Source organism: Entelurus aequoreus, linkage group LG01 (genome assembly GCF_033978785.1).
Source record: "Entelurus aequoreus isolate RoL-2023_Sb linkage group LG01, RoL_Eaeq_v1.1, whole genome shotgun sequence".
Classification (NCBI taxonomy): domain Eukaryota; kingdom Metazoa; phylum Chordata; class Actinopteri; order Syngnathiformes; family Syngnathidae; genus Entelurus; species Entelurus aequoreus.
The window spans coordinates 96026655-96054154 of NC_084731.1; the positions used below are offsets into that span (position 1 = coordinate 96026655).

The window sequence follows — 27500 nt, forward strand, 5'->3', positions numbered from 1 at the left end:
CCGAGGTGGTTTAAAATACAAATCCGTGATCCACAATAGAAAAAGGAGAAAGTGTGGAATCCAATGAGCCAGCTTGTACCTAAGTTACGGTCAGAGCGAAAAAAGATACGTCCTGCACTGCACTCTAATCCTTCACTCTCACGTTCCTCATCCACGAATCTTTCATCCTCGCTCAAATTAATGGGGTAATCGTCGCTTTCTCGGTCCGAATCGCTCTCGCTGCTGGTGTAAACAATGGGGAAATGTGAGGAGCCCTTCAACCTGCGACGTCACGCTACTTCCGGTACAGGCAAGGCTTTTTTTTATCAGCGACCAAAAGTTGCGAACTTTATTGTCGATGTTCTCTACTAAATCCTCTCAGCAAAAATATGGCAATATCGCGAAATGATCAAGTATGACACATAGAATGGATCTGCTATCCCCGTTTAAATAAGAACATTTCATTTCAGTAGGCCTTTAATATAAAACTGTTACCAAGTTTTGAGCAAATACATTATGAGCTTTCAAGTAAGGCATTTTTTTTAAATACAATTGCATATGACATTCTGACAATATTATTGCGTTTGTGTCAAAATATTATTTCTTAAAGTCAATCTAAATTGGGAGGCTGGGGCCGTACTCTGGCTCCCGCACACACTGGGAGTCAAATGTATTGTACATGCAAATTCACATATACTCACACACATACATACACACATACATAGGTACCTACGCTCCCACATACATATACAAATAAATACAGTACATATTTACACACTCAAAGTTTGTACATCCACACGCACATTCATTATACAAACATACTGTATACACATACTGTACATATACATTCACTGTAAAAACATACATATACACATACAGTACATATACACTCACTGTACAAACACACACATACACATACTACACATACATTCACTGTACAAACACACACATACATATACTGTACATATACATTCACTGTACAAACACACATTTACACATACTGTACATATACATTCACTGTTCAAACACACATACTGTATACACATACTGTACATATACATTCGCTGTACACACATATACACATACTGTACATATACATTCGCTGTACACACATATACACATACTGTACATATACATTCACTGTACAAGCACACATACACATACTGTACATATTCAAGTACATATGCACACATACACTCATGCACATAATCACGTTTCATCAAACATATATTAACGTTGTTGCCCTAGGGTAAACTGGGTATAACACATGGCACACTGACAAAGCTTAACCTATTGTTACTATAACAATCTACAAGGTTAAGGTTGCTTCTCTTTCTTCCCCTCCATTTTTCTGCATTCTCTCGTATCTCAAGTTATCATTACGTATATGTATTGTTGCATTTGAACAATTGTATTGTTGATAATAAAGGTAAAGTACTGGTATTGTTTATTATCAATAGCACTATTTCTATTGGTATTCATATTACTCCATTTTTAGTGTAATAATGCTCAGTTCTGTATTTTTTTTTAAATGTTCGCTAACTGCTTATTTGCTATTACTTTTACCATCATATTTGTACATGTCGTATTTGCTGATGTTGCTCTGTTGTTGTTGTTGTGTTTGCTGTTGTTGTTGTGTTTGCTGTTGTTGTTTTTGTCTCTCTGTCTAATCCCCCTCTTGTCCCCACAATTCCCCCCTCTGTCTTCCTTTTTTTCTCTTTCTATCCCCTCCTGCTCCGGCCCGGCTGCACCAAATGATAATATAAATACATTTAATAAAGTCAAAATACAAGTAAGGCAACAAGAGAAGTATCCTACACTTCTCTTTTGTAAAGTAAATCTGAACAGCCGATATGGGCATCTACATCTGCTATATGATTTGCCCGAGAAGCTGGGCAGGACATAAAAAAAATAAATAAAATAAAAATAAAAATAAAAAAGTCAATCTAAATTGGGAGACACATTACATTTCCTACGATTAATCAAAATTCAAAAGTGTGATAAATCTGATTTACAAAATAAATTGTTTGACAGCACTCTAAATACAATTATAATATGATCATATTTTATACGCCAGACTTGTCTTATTGTTGGCCTTGTCTTCGTTTGCCTTGGAACAAAATCTGCCCTTTCATCTAATTTCTCTTCATTCTCCAGGTCCTACAGTGGAGTTCAGTCAAGCTCCTGAAGAGGAGCTCCTTAAGAGCAGTATGGAGCTAGACCCGGTGGTGCTCCTCTGCCACGTCTCCAGAGACGATGCTGAAGTTGTGTGGTGAGAAGACCCATTAGAAGGGGCATGAGTAGTTACTCCATCATGCGATGTGTTCAATGTTGCAACCCAAACAAGACAGATGCTGCTTTTTGCATACTTCACATCTATTTTTTGATTGGGCTTGTCCAGGTTTAAGGATGGTCGTGAAATTGAAGCCAGTGACAACATCACTCTGCAGGCAGAGGGAACACTGAGGAGGCTGATCATCCGCTCAGCCGAAACCTCAGATGCAGGCAGCTACACCTGCCAAGCAGGAAAGAACAACATGGACTTCACTGTCCATGTTAAAGGTAGGTTGCAGGGGACAAGTAACAACAGTAAGTGTTCATGTTTAAAACACAATTCTGTATTTCCTTTGCAGAGCCCCCAGTGATGATCGTAAATCCTAAAGACGATGTCGTGATGGAGCGTTACATTTCTGAGGACATTGAACTGCAGTGCGAGTTGTCTCGTTCTGGCGGAAAGGTGCAGTGGTTCAAAAATGGCGAGGAGGTGGAGGAGGGCAGTAATATCCATTTGTTAAAAGAAGGTCCCTATAGGATGTTGACCATTCTCAACAGCACAGTGGAGGATGGGGGGGAGTACATCTGCGAGACAAATGGGGACTCGGTATTTTTCCAACTAACTGTCACAGGTGAAAACAGAAATTCGATTTCCCAATACTCACAAATCTGTAACCAGCAGGCCGCATGTGAATATGTATTCCTTATGTGCCAGAACCCCCTGTACAGATCATTTCCCCCACTGAGTCGGTGCTTGAACTTACTCAATCGGCTTCCACAAAGCTACAGCTCAGATGTGAGATCTCAAGTCCAGAAGCTCATGTCACATGGTACAAAGATGGCCTGGAAGTAGAGGAGGGTCAAAACCTCATTCTAGAGGTAGATGGTGCAAAACGTCAGCTGGTTATCCCTTTGGCCTCTGTAAAGGACGCAGGAGAGTATTTGTGTGACACTGAAGATGACTCCGTTACCTTCATGGTGACTATTAAAGGTCAGAACCAGGAGAGATGTTTCCCACAAAGACGCCCAATAAATAACAGCAATTCTCTGTTTATTTAGAGCAACCAGTGGCACTTTCATGTCTTGAAAACACACTTAAGGAACTGGAGAGTTTTGCAGGGAAGCCAATCGTGTTGGAGGTCCAGGTGTCACGCCCAAATGCAGGTGTGAAGTGGCTCCTAAATGGGCAAACAATAAAAGAGAGCAGCTCTGCAACCATGACAGAGGATGGTTTAATCCGTCGTTTAACAATCCACTCTCCTTCTGTGGAGGATTCTGGCACATACAGCTGTGATGCTGTAAACGACAGACTTGACTTTCAGGTCCAAATTTCAGGTAAGGCCACCAAACAAGCCACATGTAAGTGTAAAAGTTGTTTAACCCTTGTGTGGTGTTCGTAAAACAAAAATGATACAATTAATTAATTTTTCAAACTGAGACTCACTGACTTTGGCTCATTTTCTGTGAAGAACATATATCAGAATACATATTTAATGACCACACACCATACACCCCCCTACACATTTCTATTACATATAAGATGTCCGGGTCCACTGGACCCGGGGCTAATAGAATCCCCGGGTCCAGTTTCTGTACCTGCGGTTCCCACACAAGGTTGCAACATTGTTTGTCAACACTGTCTGCTCTCATTTTCTCGCACATTTGACCCTCTGATGTTCTGTGTACCTACACTCTGTCCTCCTCCTGTCTAGGCCTGCTGTTTGTGTGTGTGTGTGTGTGTGTGTGTGTGTGTGTGTGTGTGTGTGTGTGTGTGTGTGTGTGTGTGTGTGTGTGTGTGTGTGTGTGTGTGTGTGTGTGTGTGTGTGTGTGTGTGTGTGTGTGTGTGTGTGTGTGTGTGTGTGTGTGTGTGTGTGTGGTACACAGAACATACATTTCCACACTTCCATTAGCCCCGGGTCCAGTGGACCCGGACATCTTATATGTAATAGAAATGTGTGGGGGGGTGTATGGTGTGTGGTCATTAAATATGTATTCTGATATATGTTCTTCACAGAAACTGAACCAAAGTCAGTGAGTCTCAGTTTGAAAAATTAATTAATTGTATCATTTTTCTTTTAATAAAAAAAGGAAAACGGGTCCCACAGACCCGAACACCACACAAGGGTTAAGATTTCTGCAATTAATGTATTGTTTTCTACAACTTCAGAGCCCCCAGTGAAAATTTTAAGGAAATCTGACATCGACACAAACCTCAAAGTACTGAGTTCTGATGACATCGTGTTAGAATGTGAGCTCTCCAGTACCGATGCCAAAACCAAATGGTACAAGGATGGCAGTCGTATTGAGGGTGATGGAAGATTCTGTGAGGAAGAGGAAGGCGCTTTCCGCTCACTCGTCATCCTCAATGCTGAGCTTGGAGACTCAGGAGAATACTTTATGGATGCTGGAGATGACAACATTAGCTTTCTGGTTACAGTGCAAGGTATATTTAATGGACTGACTGACAAAATTGAAAAAATAACTCTTCGAAACTGCTCTATTTCTCAGAACCTCCAGTAGCCATTTTGGGCAGCTCAAAAGATGCAGACTACCAGGAAATGACAGCAGGTGATGACTTGATCCTGGCTTGTGAGGTGTCCCGTGCAAATGCTTGTGTTCAGTGGTACTGCAATGACAGACTGCTGGTCAATGACTCTCGTACCTATATCGAATGCAATGGTACTTTAAGGAAAATCATCATCTCTAACGTTCAATCTTCGGATTCTGGAAAGTACCTCTGTGATGCCGTGGATGATAAGATGATCAGTATTGTAAGGATTCAAGGTAAAACCATCTTTCCAAGTACTTTGACCAATGTCGGACAATGAGTGAATCTAACTTATTTTTCTGATGTTCTCAAAGAACCTCCGGTGAGGTTCATAAATAAGGAAGATGACATTGTTGTGACTAGTTATGAGGCAGAAAGTGTGACCTTGGCGAGCTGCGTGTCCAAGGAGCATGCACTGGTACGCTGGCTCAAAGACTGGACACCAGTTGAAGGTGAGCGTTTCCAGGTACTCACTGAAGGACATAAGCGTACCCTCACCATTGCACCTTTGAGGCGCTCGGATGCTGGAGAGTACACCTGTGATGTCAGCACTGACCAAATTCATTTCAGCCTACTGGTAAAAGGTATGACTCTTTTTTGACATCAGACATGATTTCATATTATAGAAGCATGCAAACACTTGTTTTTAATCTATGCTTTGCAGAAATGAGAATCAAATTTTTAAGGCCCATTGAAGACACCGTAGCTCACGCCGACGGAATGGTGACCTTTCGCTGTGAAGTGTGCAAGCCAAAAGCGGATGTGCAGTGGTTGAAGAATGGTGTTGAGGTTGTTCCGAATCGAAGGTTCTCCATTCGAGCAGATGGAGTTGAGCGAAGTTTGACCATCCATCGTTTGACAAGAGAAGATTCTGGGGAATACGCCTGCGAGTCCAGAGATGACAGAACGGCAGCGATGCTTGCAGTACACAGTAAGCAAGAATAATTTTTTTCAGGTATATCTTACATTTAGTATAATATTAATTCACGTCATTTTGTCACATCAGTGCCCCGAGTGGTGGAGTTCCTTACTGAGCTCCACAACACAACTGTTCTTGAAGGAGAAGATGCTACCTTCAAGTGTGTGGTTTCGCCTGAGGATGTACAGCTGGTCTGGTTCATGGATAACGAGGTGATCAGCCACGGTGACCGTTTTCAGGTGACAAAAAATGGTTTGTGCCACACCTTACTGATCAGGATGTGCCGGATGCTGGACTGTTCTAAAATCACAGCTGAAGCTGAAGGAACAACAAGCCAAGCAAACCTCAGAGTCCAAGGTAAAACTAATCAACAACAGTATTACTTATTGTACATCTATACACCATGACCTTGATATACCTAATCTCCTTCATGTTTAGAGGCTCAGGTTATGTTTACAAAGAAAATGGACGCTGTCATGGCAGAAGAGTTTGATGATGCCACCCTGGAGACAGTGATCAGTCTTGAGATAGGTGAGGTGCAATGGATGAGGCAAGGGGTGGTCATCCAGCCTGGGCCCCGTTATACACTCACCCAGGATGGCTGTAAACGTAGTCTGACCATTCACAATTTAAATCTGTCGGACCGCGGAACCTACCGCTGCGAGACTCTGCACGACAGGACCCTGGTCAAGCTAAATGTAGAGCGTAAGTGGTGAAAATTAAGATATGTTGTTTGCGTTCAGATGAACGGGAATACTTTATTTTCAAAGTTTCTAACCGTACCCTTTCTCGTTTAATGCAGCCCGCAAAATCTCCACCCGTAAAGGCCTGACTGATCAGGAAACCTTTGAACACGAGACAGCGTCTTTCGAGGTGGAGTTGTCCCACAGTGACGTTGAGGGCATATGGCAAAAGGGTGGTATTAGAGTGAAATCAAACAACCAGTTAAGAGTGAGCTCCAATGGGCAAGTTCATAGCCTCACCCTTTCTAACCTCACTCTGGAGGACACTGGTACCATTGTCTTCTCTGCCGAAGGGGTGCGGACGACTGCCAGGCTAACAGTCAAAGGTAACGAAAGGGCTTTCTGTAGTACTATTGACAACTATTTCCAATATAAATTACCTGTTAATTCAATTAACAGAGACTCCAGTGACCATTTTGAGAGCTCTGATTGATGTCCGTGTCGAGGAAGAATGTCCTGCCCTTCTGGAATGTGAATTCTCTCGACATAATATTGACGTCAGATGGTTCAAGGTAAAACCAGTAGATCATTTACAACACAGAATCGTTGTATTCGTCAAAAACATAAATAACTTTGTCTATCTTCGACGTAAAATCAAGAGTGGGACCGAACTAAAGCCAGGTACGAACTGCCGGATCTACTCCATGGGGAGGAAGAAGTTCTGTCATATTCTACAGTGCTCTGTGGCGGATGCTGGTGTCTACACATGTGATGCAGGGGAAATCAATACTATCTGTTCTGTGGAGGTTTATGGTGAGTCTGATAACATTCTGCCTGCACACTGAAATACAGAGTGGGGGGATAATTTGATTGATCCCCTGCAGTTTAACCACTTACATAGACATGAACAGTCCATAATGTTTTCATTGTACGTTTATTTTGTAAGAGCACTATAACCAACAAAAATGCTGAAAAAAACATGTAATTAAATAAGGGTTGTATATTAATTTGTATTTTAATTCTTGGTACCAACCACCAAGAATCCTGACCCTGAACATACTTACTCTCGAGGTTGATGCAAGATCCCACCTGATGGTGTAAGAATCAGGTTTTCGATCAGTCCACGTAAAGGCACATCTGGAAGTTTGCCACTGAACCCCTGCATACATACTTTTCCGAACTCTACCGCGCACCGCAGTGACGTGCGATGAGGTTCATGGCTGGTGAGGCACTGACTTCATCACAGTCAGATTTACAAACATATGAACCCTAAAGAGTATCTTATTCACCATTTGATTGGCAGCAGTTAACGGGTTATGTTTAAAAGCTCATACCAGCATTCTTCCCTGCTTGGCACTCAGCATCAAGGGTTGGAATTGGGGGTTAAATCACCAAAAATTATTCCCGGGCGTGGCGCTGCTGCTGCCCACTGCTCCCCTCACCTCCCAGGGGGTGAGCAAAGGGATGGGTTAAATGCAGAGGACAAATTTCATTACACCTAGTGTGTGTGTGACAATCATTGGTACTTTAACTTAACTTTCACTTTACACATACAAACTATAGCACACAAAAAAGCACATTTAATTAAAAAAATGTTATTATGGTCTAACCATTACATATAAATGAAGTCCATGCGCCGCTGCTGGGCCACAACATTAGGTACACCTGCAGACTGCAGCACGGACTTCATATTTCAGTCATTCACAACTCTTTCAACACGAACATTATTGTTTTTGCACTTTTTGGCTTCTTATTAAATAACTTTTTTAAATAGATTCAATCTTGCACGTGGAAACTTTAAGTGTGGGCTTTAGTTGATACAACACTCCCGTCAGGCGGTGCATTCTACGGCGGGGGTGCATTATCCACCAGGAGGCGGGATTACTGCGAGCCTCAGCCAGTGCGTCTTCGCAGCCGTTTTATGATTGCTCAGCACAAGAAATACGTTACACACATACAGTTGTTGACAAAATACATATATATATATGCATATACTACCCTCACGCACAAAATGTTTTATTTTTTCCCCCATATATCAGCCGCACCGGACTATAAGCCGCAGATGTATATGTTGTGAAATCAGTTATTTACATAGAAAGATATTGTAAATGTTTACTTACATACCGTAATTGTTTCCAAACAGTAAAACAGCTCTTCAAATAGTCATTGTCATGGACCCTACAGCTGTGAAAGCTAGCTCTCCGATCAGCTAGACATACTCAATAATTCCACAGTGATGTGTTGGTGACTTTACTGGGAAATTTGTGGAACTGAAACAATACAAAAAGAATGCCATTGTAAGTAAATAATACTAACACAGACACTTGTAAACATGTTAGCATATTAGTTAATGTTAAGGACCCTAGCTTCATTACAATAATAACACTCCTACAAACATCACACATAGGATGTTTTAGTGAGTATAAATAGTTTTAGTTGTATTGTAAAACGTACATAGGTTGTTTGGAGTGACTGATGAAGATTACATACGAGTAGAAATGCTATGGATGACTACAAGACGGACTCCTGGTTGAAAGTACAAAAGTGCTTAAAAGATGGAATTTTTAATTATTTTAAGAAAAATCCAAAAATTAGCTGCACTGTTTTATAAGCTGCAGGGTACAAAGTGCAGAAAAAGGTAGCGGCTTGCAGTACGGAATTTACGGTAAATTCAAACTGTGAAAATGTAAGCTGTTTGGCATCAACTTGAGTCGCTGTGTTTAAAAGGCAGACAAATGTTGATTACCCCAAACATATTAATTTCAAACGGCAGGATAGAAACATGCCGCTTAGGGTCTGTTTCTCTGCTGCGAGTTTGAACAGGGTAATATACCATAGACCAGTGGTTCTTAACCTGGGTTCGATCAAACCCTAGGGGTTCGGTGAGTCTGCCTCAGGGGTTCGGCAGAGCCTCCGCCGCAGAGGTCAAGACACGCCCGACTCATCGTGTAAATAAAAACTTCTCCCTGTCGGCGTATTATGGATACCCCCAAACAATGTTCCCTCTAATTCTCCATATGTGTACAAACGCAAAAACTCCTTGAGCATTCATGTGGAGCACATGTGAGCGACGTCAAACGTGCACATGCACTGTGGTCACACCTGACTAAATAACAAGTTCAATGTTTTATTATTGGAATCAAATGACAGCAGTCATTTCCATGAAATTATTTTCTAATATAAGTGTTTTGGCCCACTTACAATGACTATAACATATTGTTTTTCATGAGCTGTGTACTAGTATTATATGTCTGGGTGGGGGGTCCTACTTTCGAAATAATGTGTACCCCTTTCAGATATCGCATTTAGTTCCCACTAAAACATTCACATGTTGCACAATGAGATGTAAACATGGGATCATGTGTACATTCCTGTAACTTTCCGTTTGTAAAATATATCTTTATTAGTATTTCTTTAATATAATATCATTTTATGATTACGGTTCGGGTTCGGTGAATGTGCATATGAAATTGGTGGGGTTCAGTACCTCCAACAAGGTTAAGAACCACTGCCATAGAATCTTCGACAAGAACCTTCTGGCACGAGTCATAATGCTAAGATGGTTCATGAATGGGTCTTCCAACATGACAGTGACCCCAGGCAACAAAGGAGTGGCTTAGCCAGTCTCTTGACCTTTATCCCTTTAAATCTGTGGAGGGATCTGAAACTTCAAACTTCCAGTTTTCTAGTGACAGCCTCAAAAATTGCAGGACTTGGCCAGAACCTGTAAATATGAGTTGACCAAAATCCTCCATGAGAAGTTAGCAACCCAACTACAGGAAACTTTTGACCTCTCTGTTCCACTAAGCAGTGAGGCACAATTTTTGGGGAATTGACATTTTACTTATCATATTTTCCGGACCATAGGGCGCACCAGATTATAAGGCGCACTGCCGATGAGCGGGTCTAGTCAGATGTATTTTCATACAAAAGGTGCACCGGATTATAGGGCGCATTAAAGGGGTCTTTTTTTTTTTTTCTAAATGGAAAACACTTCCTTGTGGTCTACATAACATGTAATGGTAGTTCTTTGGTCAAAACGTTGCATAGATTATATTTTACAGATCATCTTCAAGCCGCTTTCTGACAGTCGCTTCAGGATACGCCGTTTTGTGGGCGGTCTTATTTACGTGGCTCACCTTCGGCAGCGTCTTTTCTCCGTCATCTTTGTTGTAGCGGTGTAGCGTGCAAGGACGGGAGTGGAAGAAGTGTCAAAAGATGGCGCTAACTGTTTTAATGACATTCAGACTTTACTTCAATCAATAACGGAGCAGCATCTCCTCATCCGTGGCTCAAATGTGTCCCGTGAAAAACCGCCCGACCAGAACTCTCTAATTAAACTAAAGTTCCTTGGGTGAATAATGTAAAGTCACTACACCGGTATGTTTTAGCGCTTTCATGGCGAGTTTACTGACAGATATAAGTAAGAACTTAACACTACTTTATATTAGAAATGGCAACAGCGGAGGATGAATGTCCCATAACAAGAAGATAGAGAAAAAGAAGAAGCTTATCGACTAAGGCAGACCTGGGCATTCTGCGGCCCGCGGGCCACATTCGGCCCTTTGTGCGTCCCTGTTCGGCCCGCGTGAGGCCAATCATAAATTACAAAATACATTTTAAAAAGTATCTATGTCGAGTGTGCAATACAACGGTGCTGCTTTTGTTTTGAAAAGCGTTATTTGTATTACTTCCATGTGGACGTATGCGCGATTGTGAGTGAATGTGAACAGCTGCAATCACAAATTACAAAATAAAGTTGAAAAAACATCTATGTCGTGCACGCAATACAACTGTGCTGCTTTTATTTTGAAAAGTGTTATTTATGGGCGTATGTCCGTGTGTAACCTGTGAGTGAAGGTGCACAGCGTCAAGTGATGCACGGTTTACACCTGAGACACTAAAAAGAGAAAAGTTGATGACGAATGGCGTGTTTTCAACAAGACATGGACTGCCAAGCAACGTTCCCTCTAAGGTGCGCCCCTACGCAATTGCGCACTGCTCAAGCGTCCTCTGCGCACAGCAAATATATGCCGCGCACCAAATCAAACCCATCTGAATTCTAAACAAAATAAACACATTAATTCTGTGTAATTTTACAATGCAACTCTGAGTGACAGTGACAACAAGTGGCCCTAACGGTGTTCATCAACACCGTTCAATTGAACACCGTTCAATTATTGTAACGTCTATCGAGATGCTTCGAGGCCAGGAATTATATCGATCACTTTATTGAGCAAAACTGTTTATATTCGGACATAACCACACCAAAACACGAGTAAAAAACTTCTATCTCGAAAAACTAGTCATTTTCTGCCGTACAAACCAGGCCAAAACCAACTTGTCATCTGTCACCAAACGCATAGCACTAAGCCACTGGTGCGTTTATGGCCACACAAAAAGTCGGACAACTCAAACACCACACACTATGACTCCTCAGTCATACGTGTGCTTATTCTACTGTAATTTATTATTAATTTTTATTTATTTATATTAATCATGGAATGCTGTTACTAGAGAAAGTTACAGGAATGCACACTTCATCCTATGCTTACATTTCATTGTGCAACGTGAGGATGTTTAAGGGGAACTAAATGTGATCTCTGAAAGGGCTACACATGATTTCCAAAGCAGTGCTTTTGGTATAAAGTTAAGTTAGGTTAAATGAAAGTATTATTATTATTATTATTATTATTATTAATCTTACGGTATATATAAAAAATAATATTGAGCAAAATTTAATTGGAATATTGTCGATGTGGCCCTCCAGCAGTGCTCGGGTTGCTCATGCGGCCCCCGGTAAAAATTAATTGCCCACCCCTGGACTAAGGTTTCAGCACGGACTACAAAGGCGGACGCGCAAACATTTTTAGGACTCATGCAGATCCCAAATGCAGATCAGCAGGTACCAGAAGGTAAGAAAAGTTGCTTTTGCATAATATTGCCAAACAAAACGGCAGATAATATGTCTTACATTATACACACACCATAATAATATTCGTATGATGAAGCACCGTACAATCCATCAAGCGGTGTGGCTTCAAAACTTACCAAAGTCGTACTGAAACATTTTGATAGATTTTTGAGCGACGTGTGTACATGTTCTGTATTTTCAACAGAACATACACAATGTTGGTGTTGTTTACTTGAGTCATATTGCAGTCTACCCGTATCTCTTATGTGTGACTGCCATCTACTGGTCACACTTATCATTTCACCATGTACCAAATAAAATAGCTTTGAGGTCGGTCAGCACAACCGCAATTATTCCGTATATTAGGCGCACCAATGAAAGGATTTTAAGTCCGCTTTATAGTCCGAAAAATACGGTAATCAAATACAAATACATGTATCATAACTTTTCCTTAATGTTCTTATCTGGGTTTTGTGGTGATATTCTCTGTGTGTTAAGGTAAAAGTCACCGTATGACTGTTCATGTCTTTGGAAGCAGGTAGATGATAAAAAAAAATATCAGAGGATCAGATAAATACAGTATGTCCCTGAATGTACGTAGCAGCGTACTATACATTCTGATCGTTCCGTGCAAATTGAACTGCTTTATTTCACTCGCAGAGCATGAGCTGACCATTGTGCGGGATCTGGAGGATCTTTACATTCAGGAGGACCAGAACGCAGTCTTTATGTGTGAGGTTTCCCGAGAGGATGTGAGCGGAGAGTGGTATAAGGACGGCCACAAGATTCGGCCCACCTGCACCATCAAGACCCGCACAGAAGGTCACTTTGCACCATCACATATTTCTCAGATTCAGGCCCGGCCCTAACCAATCTGGCGCCCTAGGCAAGATTTTAGGTGTTGATTTTTTTATGTGGTGACGTCCAAAAAGAGTCATGATACGGGAAGGGAGGGGGAAGCACCGTGCCGGGGGAGGGGGGGCGTAATGTTGTAACAAATAATATTTCTATTAAATAGGCTTTACTTTGCATTTTAATTAACGTGGGATTATTTTATGTATTTAGAAATAATATTACCAACTTTTTTTTTTTTTTTTTCCTCCAACATTTGTGCCACTGGCGTGGCGCCCCCTGATGGACGGCGCCCTTAGCATTTGCCTATACGGCCTATGCCACGGGCCGGCCCTGCTCAGATTTCTATTAAAATAGCAGCATCACGCAGAGATCGTTCCTTTTGTGGCTACGGTTCGTCCTGTCCAACGTATTCAAGATGGTTCAGAGAGAGATACGGGAGAGATTACTAGTCAATTTCAGTCAATTAGTCAATGGCCGAGTGCAGAATGTCGCCGTTAAGCCAATGTTTTGAACCATTTGATGATATTACGGACCGTAGATGGTGAAATCCCGAAATTCCTCGCAATAGCTGGTTGAGAAATGTTGTTCTTTAAACTGTTCGACAATTTCCTCACGCATTTGTTGACAAAGTGGTGACCCTCGCCCCGTCCTTGTTTGTGAATGACTGAGCATTTCATGGAAGCTGCTTTTATACCCAATCATGGCACCCACCTGTTCCCAATTTGCCTGTTCACCTGTGGGATGTTCCAAATAAGTGTTTGATGAGCATTCCTCATCTTTCTCAGTCTTTTTTTACCACTGGTGCTAGCTTTCATTCAAACATTTCAGGTTAATTTTTATACTTAGCAAACTCATCCCGCGGGCTGAATAGAACCTGTCCGCGGGCCTGATCCGGCCCTCGGACCGTGCGTTTGACACGCCTGGCTTAGTTTATTTGAACAGAAATGTACATTGAATAGAAAGTAACCAGCTATTAACAGTAAATTAGCAAGTAGATTAGTAATAGTGTTAAGAAAAAAATATAAACGGAAATGATGCAATGTGACCATGTACTTTTAACCCGTTATAAAATGGTTGTGTTATCATTTACTCACCAAATCCTATGTCACTGATCGTTATTGCAGGAGGCTGCAATATAGTGTAGATTTGACCTATTTTCAACAGTATTTATAATGCCACACTGCAAAAAGTCAGTGTTCAAAAGCAAGAAAAAATAATACAAAAATTAGGGGTATTTTATTTGAACTAAGCAAAATTATCTGCCAATAGAACAAGAAAATTTGGCTTGTCAAGACTTTCCAAAACAAGTAAAATTAGCTAACCTCAATGAACCCCAAAATACCTTAAAATAAGTATATTCTCACTAATAACAAGTGCACTTTCTTGGTAGAAAAAAAAGAGACCTTTTTGCTCAATATGTTGAAAAATATTCTTAAATGAAGTAAATGCTAGTGCCATTATCTTGACATAATGATATGCGCTCGGCATTACATTTTTTTTTATTTATTTTTTTTTACATTTCTTGAAACCAGCAAACTTATACTAAAAACTAATTTATTGTTCTTAATGGAAAGGCAACAAGGCAAGCGCTTGTTACTCTCGGGGTCTCCTAGCCGCTCAGGCAAATCATATTGTCTAAAAATGCATTTTTCCATGGATAACATGACATCATCGCGCCAAGTGCGTGCTCTTTCAGTCAATTAGTGCGCATATATACAGCCCGGACAAAAAAAATGTAATTGTAATTTTGAGGAATTTATCTGAATGTGCATGAACTATTTCTATTCAAAATTGTTTTGAAATGTTAAATGTTTAAATATTAACTGTCAGTTTACTGTACTGTGCCAACTGTACTACTATATGAGTACGTATTTTATATTGTTTCATTGAAAATAAAACAGCAAAGTCCATTTGGCTGTCATCTGTTTTAATTATGAGACAATTGTGTCGAAATCATGATTTTTTTTTTCAAGCTTGAAATAAGAAATGATTACTTTAAAAAAGTAGTGTTATACTTGTGAGTGTTGATGACACAGCTTTGCAACAGTTGATATTCTAGTTTCAAGCATGTTTTACTCAATATAGCTCATCAAATCTCAGCAACAAGCTGTAATATCTTACTGAGATCATTTAGGACCAAAACCCTTAAAACAAGTAAAAGACTAACATAAAATCTGCTTAGTGAGAAGAATTATCTTATCAGACATAAAATAAGCAAATATCCCCCTTATTTGAGATATTTCATCTTACTTAGATTTCAGTTTTTGCAGTGCACCCTCTGGTGTTGACCAAGATGCAGTTAGAATTAAAAGTCCTACATTCCTTTTGCAAAAGCCAACTGTTTTTGTCTTTTAGGCACCAAACACTTCCTGCTGATGTGCAGCGTAAAAGCTGAAGATGCTGGAGAAATACGCTTTGTGAGCAGAGCTGTTGAATCTACAGCTTACCTGGAAGTAGAAGGTACAGTCGCTCGGACAGCCAGTGTATTATCCGTCAAGTGTTTATATGCAAGTGTTGACAGTTTCCGTTCCAGAGATGGAATTTATGGCTCTTTGAAGGGAGCCGGATTTTGTGTAGCCATTCCTTTCAAAGAGCCGTTCAAATTGCATGTTCATTATTATATATCAGTGTTTCCCACACATTCATTTATTTGTGGCGGCCCGCCACAAAAGAATTACGTCCGCCACAAATAGAAAATAAAAAAAATAAAATAAATAAATTTTTTTTTTTTTTTTTTTAATTAAAAAAAATGTTTTTAATTTTTTTTAATGTTTTTTTGTTGTCCTCTCCAGCTTCTCAGGCAAATCATATAGTTGATGTAGATGCCCATATCGGCTGTTCAGATTTACTTTAGAAAAGAGAAGTGTAGGATACTTCTCTTGTTGCCTTATTTGTATTTGACTTTATTAAATGTATTTATATTAGAAACACAACATGTGTATATAACAAAGGGTGCAAAGTCTGCAGGCAGTAGGAAACACATGGTTCAGTGTAGGGAGTAAAACTGATGGCGGTCTAAAGTTCAAGATTTTTGGAGCTCTTTGTTCAGTGGATCAGATGTTTGATGAAGCTCTGTGTCTATCTACCACCACTACTGTTTTCTGTTTATTTGTTACTGACTGTGGCAGGACACCTCTGCCTCTGTTTCACTTTATGTTGCTGGTAAATAATATGGTTGTAGTAGTAGGCTAAAGTTAAATGATTTAGTATGCACTAATTAAAGGGGCAGAGCTTTATGAGACATTTTAGCTTTTATATTTCATAAGATATATTTTTTGTAAGAACCACAATTAATAAATATATTTCAGTGAATAACTTATTGAAATCTGTATATAAATATGTACATAAAGTGTTGTAATTATATTGTAAAATGGATGGATGGATGGACGTTTAAAACAAAACTGTTATTATTAATTAGTAAGTATACATTTTTTTAGCCTTTTTAGAGAAAATCATATCATTGTAGTAATTTATGCAAATTACTCGATGATGCCATGGTGACCACGCCCATAGCCACTCCCATAACCACGCCCCCACGGCCACAGGTATCTTGGCAGTTTATGGGAAACACTGTATATATATATATATATTTTTTTTTAAATTATTTATCAAAGAAACCATCATTTTGCCAGTGATTCTCCAATTGTGGTAAGCAGGCTTCATCTAGAGCAGGGGTCGGCAACCCAAAATGTTGTAAGAGCCATATTGGACCAAAAATACAAATAATAATCAGTCTGGAACCGCAAAAAATTAAAAGCCTTCTATAAGTGATATAATGAAGTCAACACGTGATATAAGTGTCTATATTAGCCTACTATCAAAATGACTATGTGTCGCAGGCTGACACAAATCTTCGTTGACAAAAATGTTGAAATGTAATATTTATTGTACACATTTTTACAACGTTGGAAAACATTAGTAAAACGGAGCCTTCTCAGGGGATGAGATAACTCCTGGAAATGACTGTTTTAGAATGGCCAAAAGGTATAGATGTGTGTGTCCAAGTTGAAGGAAATGTCTTCTTCGAATGGATTTATAACAATCTATGCAAGGTGGGTTACGTTTGCTGGGGTCTGGAACAACATGGCACACAAACAACTATCAGAAATGCAGCCAATATTACATACAGATAATGTGTCATGAGACATGGAAATATAAATTAAATAGAGGACATTATTAAAGAAAATTAAATGAGCTCAAATATACCTACAAACAAGGCAAAATGATGCAATATGTACATACAGCTACCTTAAATAGCATGTTAGCATGGATTAGCTTGCAGTCACACATTGACCAAATATGCCTGATATATGCCTGTGCATTCACGCACAGTATAAAACGTTTGGTGGACAAAAAACGAGACAAAGAAGGAGTGGCATAAAACACGTCTTTCAGTGGCAGCGTCGGAGAAAGTTGCACATGTTAAGCAAACTACGGGGAGTTCGAGGATCGCTGAAATTAGTAGGACAAAAACGGTGTTTGCCAAATACTCTCATCAGTGAAGCATGCATAATATAAACAGTGGGATTTCTAACAATTAGGAAGGTTTGTGTCATGTTTGTCCTCCGACAGAAACCATAGCAAAACAACGCGGGTTGCTGAACCTAGCGGTATGCCAAAGAATCACTTGAATATTCAAACACAGTGTTACTGTTCAAACTGTGTGCATTGTCACAGGGGCCACAAATAATAAGTGTATTTGTTAAATAAAACCTCTGCCTATTTTCAATAAATATTAAGGCCTACTACGCTACTGTATTCGACAGTATTTAGTTCCACCTCATCATCCTCTATTACATTTGTGTACGGACCAAAATCTTATCTACACAAGACTGACGACAGCTCAGTGGTTAAGACTGTTGAATTAGAACGAAAGGTACTGGGTTCGAACCCCACTCCGGTTGGCAGTATTTTGTTCCACCTCATCATACTTTAGTGAGCCAGGGGTCGTAGATAACATTTGTGTATGGAAATAAATCTACTCTTCACAAGACCAAGGATAGCTCAGTGGTTAAGACTGCTGACTTGGAATGAGAGGAACTGGGTTCGAACCCCACTCTAGTTGACAGCATTTTGTTCCACCTCATCATACTTTACTGAACCAGGAGTCCTCGATTACATTTGTGTATGGAACACAATCTTTGTTTCACAAGACCCAGGATAGACCAGGGGTTAAGACTGTTGACTCGGAATGAAAGGTACTGGGTTCAAACCCTACTCTGGTTGATGGTATTTTGTTCTACCATGAATTGATTACGTGGACCCCAACTTAAACAAGTTGAAAAACTTATTCGGGTGTTACCATTTAGTGGTCAATTGTACGGAATATGTACTGAGCTGTGCAATCTACTAATAAAAGTTTCAATCAATCAATCAAAAACCTCATCATACTTTACTGAGCCAGGAGTCCTCGATTATATTTGTGTATGAAAAAATATATACTCTCCACAAAACCCAGGATAGCCCAGTGGTTAAGACTGTTGACTCAGGTTTAATAAATATTAAGGCCTACTACGCTACTGTATTTGACAGTATTTCGTTCCACCTCATCATATTTTACTGAGCCAGGAGTCCTCTATTACATTTGTGTATGGACCAAAATCTTATCTACACAAGACTGACGACAGCCCAGTGGTTAAGACTGTTGAATTAAAACGAAAGGTACTGGGTTCGAACCCCACTCCGGTTGGCAGTATTTTGTTCCACCTCATCATACTTTAGTGAGCCAGGGGTCGTAGATAACATTTGTGTATGGAAATAAATCTACTCTCCACAAGACCAAGGATAGCTCAGTGGTTAAGACTGCTGACTTGGAATGAGAGGTACTGGGTTTGAACCCCACTCTAGTTGACAGCATTTTGTTCCACCTCATCATACTTTACTGAACCAGGAGTCCTCAATTAAATTTGTGTATGGAACACAATCTTTTCTTCACAAGACCCAGGATAGACCAGGGGTTAAGACTGCTGACTTGGAATGAAAGGTACTGGGTTCAAACCCCACTCTGGTTGATGGTATTTTGTTCTACCATGAATTGATTACGTGGACCCCGACTTAAACAAATTGAAAAACTTATTTGGGTGTTACCATTTAGTGGTCAATTGTACGGAATATGTACTGAACTGTGCAATCTACTAATAAAAGTTTCAATCAATCAATCAATCAAAAACCTCATCATACTTTACTGAGCCAGGAGTCCTCGATTATATTTGTGTATGAAAATATATATACTCTCCACAAGACCCAGGATAGCCCAGTGGTGAGACTGTTGACTCAGGTTGAAGGGTGCTGGGTTAGAATCCTGGTTGGGTTGACATGTAATTTACAAAACCGGCTGGAGGCTTCAAGGTGACATATATTGTGACTGTGTCACTTCTCTAATGTCGGTCATTATGGTGGTACTTGGAGAGCCAAGTGTTTTCTGAGGTGGTACTACATGAAACAAGTTTGAGAACCACCGAGTTATGGTGAATATGTTGATCCGAATAACTTAAATCTTAATATTAAATACACATTAATTTTTGTTGTGTTTTTAATTGTAAACATTCCATAAGATGGTGCCATACCCCCATGCTTTAAATCTTAATATTAAATATACATTCATTTTTGTTGTGTTTTTAATTGTAAACATTCCATAAGATGGTGCCATACCCCCATGCTTCGACAGAGACGTCACTCACCGAAAAAACTACTTTGCAGCATTGGAGCATTTTAACAATGCGGGAAAAATACATAAATAATAAATACGAATAAAAAATACCCAAACTACTTCAGAACAATGAACCAGAAAAGTGAAACCAAATAAAAATAATCCACATTAAAAATAAAAACAATTAAAAATAAATATATTTTCCTTTTACTCTGGCTCATTTTCTAGTCCGGTTGCCAGTCGGCTCTCATCCTTCACTTTGAAAGAGCCGTTCAAAAGACCCCAATCGTTCGCGAAAGCCACATCTCTGTGTCACGGCGTTTTGTGGCGGTTAGGGTCGCTCACGATATTCCACGTCACGTTGTGTATGTGACGCAAAGACAAAGCAAGCGCAATAAAGGCTTCGTGGGACAGCGGCACTTAGAAGCGTGGACCCGTATCGGGCCAGGAAAGTTACAGGTAGGGTTGCCAAACGTTGCCTCGAATAACGGAATCGCCCCGTGTTTAGTTTTAGTAACAAAAGTACGCGTCCGTTATCGATCTGTAAAATGGACGAAGTTTGTACCGTTCGACCGTTTAAATCAAAACGTGCCAATGGAGTTATTGCATGAAAGGTCGCTTTAATATTGCATTTCACGGTAAAAGTGGCAGCCTTTACCTGCTCCAAAGAAGTGACGGCACCCTCACACGTGACCATTACGTCACAGAATTCGGCTCATCTCATTGGTTGAGGCACTGGCGAATGCGACGACGATACCGGAAGAAAACAAAACGGAACACCAAATCATTACTAATAAATCGATATCTTTGTTAAAAAACATTTAGTGATTTAGGTAGCCCCTTTTGTCTTAAAAAAAATAGTATTATTAATATTGAATACTCTATCTGTATTTGCTTTTGTTTTCTTGTCTTATGGATGAGGGCCGACATCCGGGCAACTGAGCTACATACGGGTTCTTCGAGCCATAGCAACGAGACTGGCGTTGAAAACAAACCGTTGCCATTACTCTTTAACCTGTCGACCTACGCTGGTTAAACCCGTCATTCTGCCTCCAAAATGCCGACAAACTGTGTTGTTTTTGGTTGTGCTAACCACAACTGGAAACAGGGAAAACAAATGTTGTATTTTGTTCTGCCAAAGCGCTATAAAAGCCCACAAAAACGAGACAAATGGCTCGCAGCTTTACACCGGGAAAACGAGGACGGTTCTCACTGGAGTCCCCCAAAGGCCCGGGTCGTGTGTTCGGATCACTTCGTTTCTGGTAAATATAAGGAACAAAAATCCACCTTCTTAACCACAACTTGGCTATACCGTCCGTGCTAATGTTGTACTTGTTGAATTTGTACCTTATAACGTTCGACAGCTGAAGTTGTTGTTGTACAAAAATAACATGCGGTATATACTATATAGCAGGGGTCACCAAGGCGGTGCCCGCGGGCACCAGGTAGCCCGTAAGGACCAGATGAGTAGCCCACTGGCCTGTTCTGAAAATAGCTCAAATAGCAGCACTTACCAGTGAGCTGCCTCTATTTTTTAAATTGTATTTATTTACTAGCAAGCTGGTCTCGCTTTGCCTGACATTTTTAATTCTAAGAGAGACAAAACTCAAATAGAATTTGAATATCCAAGAAAATATTTTAAAGACTTGGTCTTCACTTGTTTAAATAAATTCTTTAATTTTTTTACTTTGCTTCTTATAACTTTCAGAAAGACAATTTTAGAGAAAAAATACAACCCTAAAAAGGATTTTAGGATTTTTAAACACATATACCTTTTTACCTTTTAAATTCCTTCCTCTTCTTTCCTGACAATTTAAATCAACGTTCAAGTAAATTTATTTTTTTTATTGTAAAGAATAATAAACACATTTTAATTTAATTCTTCATTTTAGCTTCTGTTTTTTCGACGAAGAAGATTTGTGAAATATTTCTTCAAAGTTATTATGATTAAAATTCAAAAAAATTATTCTGGCAAATCTAGAAAATCTGTAGTATCAAATTTAAATCTTATTTCAAAGTCTTTTGAATGTCTTTTAAAATTTTTGTTCTGGAAAATCTAGAAGAAATAATGATTTGTCTTTGTTAGAAATATAGCTTGGTCCAATTTGTTATATATTCTAACAAAGTGCAGATTGGATTTTAACCTATTTAAAACATGTCATCAAAATTCTAAAATTAATCTTAATCAGGAAAAATGACTAATGATGTTCCATAAATTATTTTTTGTATTTTTTCAAAAAGATTCGAATTAGCTAGTTTTTCTCTTCTTTTTTTCGGTTGAATTTTGAATTTTAAAGAGTCGAAATTGAAGATAAACTATGTTTCAAAATTTAATTGTCATTTTTTTTGTGTTTTCTCCTCTTTTAAACCGTTCAATTTAGAGTAAATATCATTAATTATTAATAATAACAGAGTTAAAGGTAAATTGAGCAAATTGGCTATTTCTGGCAATTTATGTAAGTGTGTATCAAACTGGTAGCCCTTCGCATTAATCAGTACCCAAGAAGTAGCTCTTGGTTTCAAAAAGGTTGGTGACCCCTGCCCTAAGGAGTGTTACATTTCAACATAAAGTACCGAATAAACTGTTAACTTGTTGAAGTTACCCCTTAGAAAACTGAAATCTACCCCTAACGACCACTTACTGGTTGCCAAAAAGTAATTCAAAGTAATAGTTTGATATTGACACATCTGATTTGTGCATAATTTACCAGGACTACCAGTATTACTTATATCAAAATAAAGTATTTACCATACTGTTTACCTGTTTAAGTATCCATTAAAAGCTGAAATCTGCCCCAAACGACCGTTTAGTGGTTGCCAAAAAGTGATTCAAAGTAATATTTTGATATTGACACATCTGATCTGTGCATACTTTACTAGATTACCCTAAGGAGTGTTACATTTCAACATAAAGTACCAAATGTACTGTTAACTTGTTGAAGTTACCCTTTAAAAAACTGAACTCTACCACAAACAACTCTATAAATTGGAGGAATTCATCCAGGACCACCTGAAGATCATGAGCACTGGTTGCCAAAAAGTAATATTTTGATATTGACACATCTCATTGGTGCATAATTTACTAGGACTACCAGTATTACATATATTTTAAAATAAAGTATTTACTCTACTGTTTAAGTATCCTTTAAAGAGCTGAAATTTGCCCCAAGCGGTTGCCAAAAAGTGATTCAAAGTAATATTTTGATATTGACACATCTCATCTGTGCATAATTTACTAGAATGCCCTAATATGTATTACATATAAAAATAAATAACAAAATGTACTGTTAACTTGTTGAAGTTACCCTTTAAAAAACTGAAATCTACCCCAAACAACTCTCTAAACTGGAGGAATTCATCCAGGACCACCTGAAGATCATGAGCACTGGTTGCCAAAAAGTAATTCAAAATGATATTTTGATAGACACATCTCATTTGTGCATAATTTACTAGGACTACCAGTATTACATATATTTTAAAATAAAGTATTTAATCTACTGTTTAAGTATCCTCTAAAAAGCTGGATACCGCCCCAAACGACCATTTAGTGGTTGCCAAAAAGTGATTCAAAGTCATATTTTGATATTGATCTCATCCGTGCATAATTTGCTTGATTACCCTAAGGAGTGTTACATTTCAACATCAAGTACCGAATGTACTGCTAACTTGTTGAACTTACCCTTTAAAAAACTGAAATCTACCCCAAACGACCACTTACTGGTTGCCAAAAAGTAATTCAAAGTAATATTTAGATATTGACACATCTCATTTGTGCATAATTTACTAGGAATACCAGTATTACATTTATCCAAAAAAAGTATTTACTGTTTTACCTGTTTTAGTATCCTTTAAAAAGCTGAAATCTGCCCCAAACGACCATTTAGTGGTTGCCAAAAAGTGATTCAAAGTCATATTTTGATATTGATCTCATCTGTGCATAATTTACTTGATTACTCTAATGAGTGCCAATCGGGTAGTGACACGGTCAACATCTTCAAAATGTCCTCTCTCCCTTTAGAACTTCCGGTGTCCATCGTCAAACCATTACGGGACAGAACCGCCTTGGAGAACCACCGAGTCATCCTGGAATGCACCGTTTCTTCCCCTCGATATAGCGCCACTTGGTACCGGGGCAAGGAAAGGCTCGAGCCCTCAGATCGGGTAGAAATCCTGGCAGACGGTTGCTGCCATAAATTGGTCATCCAGCAGGTGGTGCTAAAGGACGAGGGCACATATAGCATTGAAGTTGGCGAGCACACATCTAGAGCCAAACTCTTGGTGGAAGGTAAGACCGGTACAGATGAGTTCCAGTCTTTCGAGTGCCCGTAACTGGCTAGAACGTGTCTTACTCTGCAGCTCAGGAGCTGGTGATGGTGCGAGAGCTGGAGGACGTAGACGTAACGCGAGGCCAACCGGCATCTTTCCAGTGTGAGGTTTCTGTGGCTGTAAGCAAACCCCCGTTTTGGACGCTGAACGGCGAGGGCCTTCAGCCTGGGCCCTCAGTCCGCCTGGAGAGCCAGGGCACTGTCCACCAGCTGACCCTGAACACCACCAGTCCGGACATGAGTGGCGTTGTTAAGTTCAATGTTGGCAAGGCAAGGAGCAGCGCAGTGCTCAGCGTGACGGAAGCTTAAATGCTCCTATTTTTTTTTTTACAGTAATATTTATTTCCCTAAACAAATTGACTATTACAATCTAAATTAAAGCTGCAAGCAGCGATGGACGGGACCGACTTTTGAGGGCTCATAAAATCCAAACCGTAGCAGTAATTAAAACTCTTTCATCAACTTTTAATCAGAAGGGTTCAATCTCTCTCCTGTGCTGATTTGAAGCCGACACGACAAACGCGCTCAGAGGAGATAATGTTTGAAAAAAGGTGACTGTTTTTACTCATTTGTTTTGAAGGGGGAATTGCAAACTTCCTGTAGATTTTTGCTGGGGGTTGTCAGTGAATTAAATATAGGTATAAGTGAAACCTACATAGAGGTTTTTGTTTCATGTCTCTACGACATTCCTACTGGGAGTTAGAGGCAGTTTTGTCTGTGTTTTCTTCCTAGGGGGCGCTAGAGCGCAATTTGGAGTTTGGTTTTTTGATTAAATCACAATTTTCAAGCATGTTAAGGGGGTCAAATTACAGCTCAAAGAGGCGGCGGTATAATAATAAAACGCTAGAAATACAATAGTCATCTGTCCCAAAGGGACTCGGTCCCTAATAAAACAAACTCCAAAATGCTAATATGTTTATTTCCTGTCATCTTATTTAGAATCAACATTGCATACAACATTGGTTTTATTTAGCGTGTACGGTGTTACAGTTCATGTTTAACTTGAAATGACATGAATCGTGAGTACAATAACATACAATATATTGCCAAAAAGTATTCGGCCACCTGCCTGGACCCACATATGAACTTGAAGTGCCATTCCATTCCTAACCCATAGGGTTCAATATGACGTCGGTGCACCATTCGCAGCTATTACGGCTTCCAACTCTTCTGGGAAGGCTGTCCACAAGGCTGCGGAGTGTGTTTATAGGAATTTTCCACCATTCTTCCCAAAGTGCATTGGATGTTTGGTCGAGAAGGCCTGGCTCTCAGTCTCTGTTCTAATTCATCCCAAAGGGTGTTTTGTCGCAGTGGTCCCCAACCACCGGGGCCGCACAAAAAAATAAAATAAAATAAAACAAATTATTAAATCAACATAAAAAACACAATATATACATTGTATATAAATATGGATCAATACACTCTGCAGGGATACAGTCCGTAAGCACACATGATTGTATTTCTTTATGGAAAAAAAATTAAAAAAAAATTTTTTCAAGCGTCCGCAGCTACAAAAAGGTTGGGGGCCACTGTTCTATCGGGTTCCGGTCAGGACTCTGTGCAGGCCAGTCAAGTTCATCCACACCAGACTCTGTCATCCATGTCTTTATGGACCTTGCTTTGTGCACAGTCATGTTGGAAGAGGATGTTCCCACAAGGTTGGGAGCGTGGAATTGTCCAAAAATGTTTTGGTATTGTTGCGTTGACCAGCATTCCTCCAATGGGGAATTCAAATTGCTAGTCTCTCCCAGATTCTTTTTATGGCAATATGCTGTTGTTTATATGCAATCACCAGGCAGAAGTTGGTATTTTGTAGTTTATTCTCAAAGCTTAGAGGACAAACCTGAGACCAACCCAGCACCCAAGCGTTTCCTAGCCCGGTCCAGATCGGTCTACCAAAACCCCGGAACTCCTGTCTACTTCCTCCTTCTCCTGCCCCCCCCCCCCCACACACCTGCTGTTTAGACTACTCTGAGTTATCTCTACTCTGACACATTCCAATCTAGAAGGCCAACACCTTACTATGAGACTCAAAAGAAGGAAGAATACTAGCTATTCTTTATAGGACTATAGGAGTTTAGAAAGAAGTAACACTTAAATATGGTTATGCTTCCAACAGTATCCTGGAGCATTCAAACTAAGGGGCCAAGCCCAACTCCTGAGAAACAACCCCACACCATAATTCCTCCTCCACCAAATTTCACACTCTGCACAATGCAGTCCGAAATGTACCGTTCTCCTTGGTTCTGATCATTTGGATGGGTGGCCAAATACTTCTGGCAATATAGTGTAGATGTTTCAAATAGACTGGGGGATATTATCTCCTGCTCATTTCCTAAGTTCACTCCCCTACAAAGACATGAACATGTTGTACGGAAGGTTTAACTGACACAAAATATTACAAAAAAATTCTGAAAAATGAATAAAAAGGTTGTAAAATAATTTGTATTTGAGTTAATTAGCTATTTGGTCCGTACCAACCAGCAATACTTCTGAACGGGGCTGCAGATTAATCGATTAGAACAGCGATTCTCAAACTGGTACGCAGGCTCCATCTAGTGCAGGGGTGTCCAAAGTGCGGCCCGGGGGCCATTTGCGGCCCGCAGGTAATTTTTTAACGGCCCCACGGCACATTCTAAAAATACGATGAAAAAAAACATAAAAAGTGGTATAAAAGAGCAAACAGGTGGAATGTAACAAGAAAATGTTGCATTATTTACTCTAATAACACAAAGCTGCCATGCAGGCTGTTTCTTTCTTTAAAAAAATAATAATGAATCAAAATCAATGTCATTATGAACTATTGACCTATTCAAGGCTCCAATTACTTCACATTAAATATTCTACTTTGAGATATTTTGGGGGGAAAATGTTGCATATTTTTTGGTTGCCATTTAAAAAACAAAGTTTTTTTAAAGAAGGGCCTAAAACGAACAAAGAAAAAACACAAACAACAATAAAACTTATAATTGACGGATAGATCTGAAGTTGATTTGGAGACTATTGTGGTAAAAGTTAAAAAAAAATGTTGGATTATTTTTTTAAAATTTTACAGAGCAGTAATAATTTTAGTGGGACTTTTTTTTTTAAGTGCCATTGCTCAAAAAAATAATGAATTAAAATCAATGTTGTTATGAGTTATTGACCTTTTTAAGACTCCAATTATTACATCATCTCAAATATTCCACTTTAAAAAAATTTGGGGGGGAAAATATTGCATATTTTGGTTTTTTTTTCCATAAAAAAACACGGTTTTCCTTGACAAAAATGGCATACAACGTAAAACTTTGAAAGCGTTTTATTGACAGACCTAATGTTGATCTAGAGATTTAAACCTTGAATAATAATAATAAT

General features: G+C 39.4%; 1 protein-coding gene across 1 annotated transcript in view; it reads left to right on the plus strand.

Moving 5' to 3' along the window:
- The window catches only part of LOC133650005 (obscurin-like protein 1), a 31790-nt gene extending 5018 nt beyond the window's left edge, over window positions 1-26772 (plus strand). Inside the window, exons 2-17 of the mRNA XM_062046777.1 lie at window positions 2137-2251; window positions 2381-2541; window positions 2613-2885; window positions 2969-3244; window positions 3313-3588; window positions 4421-4696; window positions 4762-5037; window positions 5808-6077; window positions 6159-6425; window positions 6523-6789; window positions 6863-6975; window positions 7063-7216; window positions 12978-13139; window positions 15528-15632; window positions 23840-24106; window positions 24178-26772. Of these exons, the coding sequence (XP_061902761.1) occupies window positions 2137-2251; window positions 2381-2541; window positions 2613-2885; window positions 2969-3244; window positions 3313-3588; window positions 4421-4696; window positions 4762-5037; window positions 5808-6077; window positions 6159-6425; window positions 6523-6789; window positions 6863-6975; window positions 7063-7216; window positions 12978-13139; window positions 15528-15632; window positions 23840-24106; window positions 24178-24455 (3536 nt within the window). The 3' untranslated portion in view covers window positions 24456-26772. The remainder of the gene's footprint in view (window positions 1-2136; window positions 2252-2380; window positions 2542-2612; window positions 2886-2968; window positions 3245-3312; window positions 3589-4420; window positions 4697-4761; window positions 5038-5807; window positions 6078-6158; window positions 6426-6522; window positions 6790-6862; window positions 6976-7062; window positions 7217-12977; window positions 13140-15527; window positions 15633-23839; window positions 24107-24177) is intronic.
- The last annotated feature ends 728 nt before the right edge of the window (window positions 26773-27500 follow it).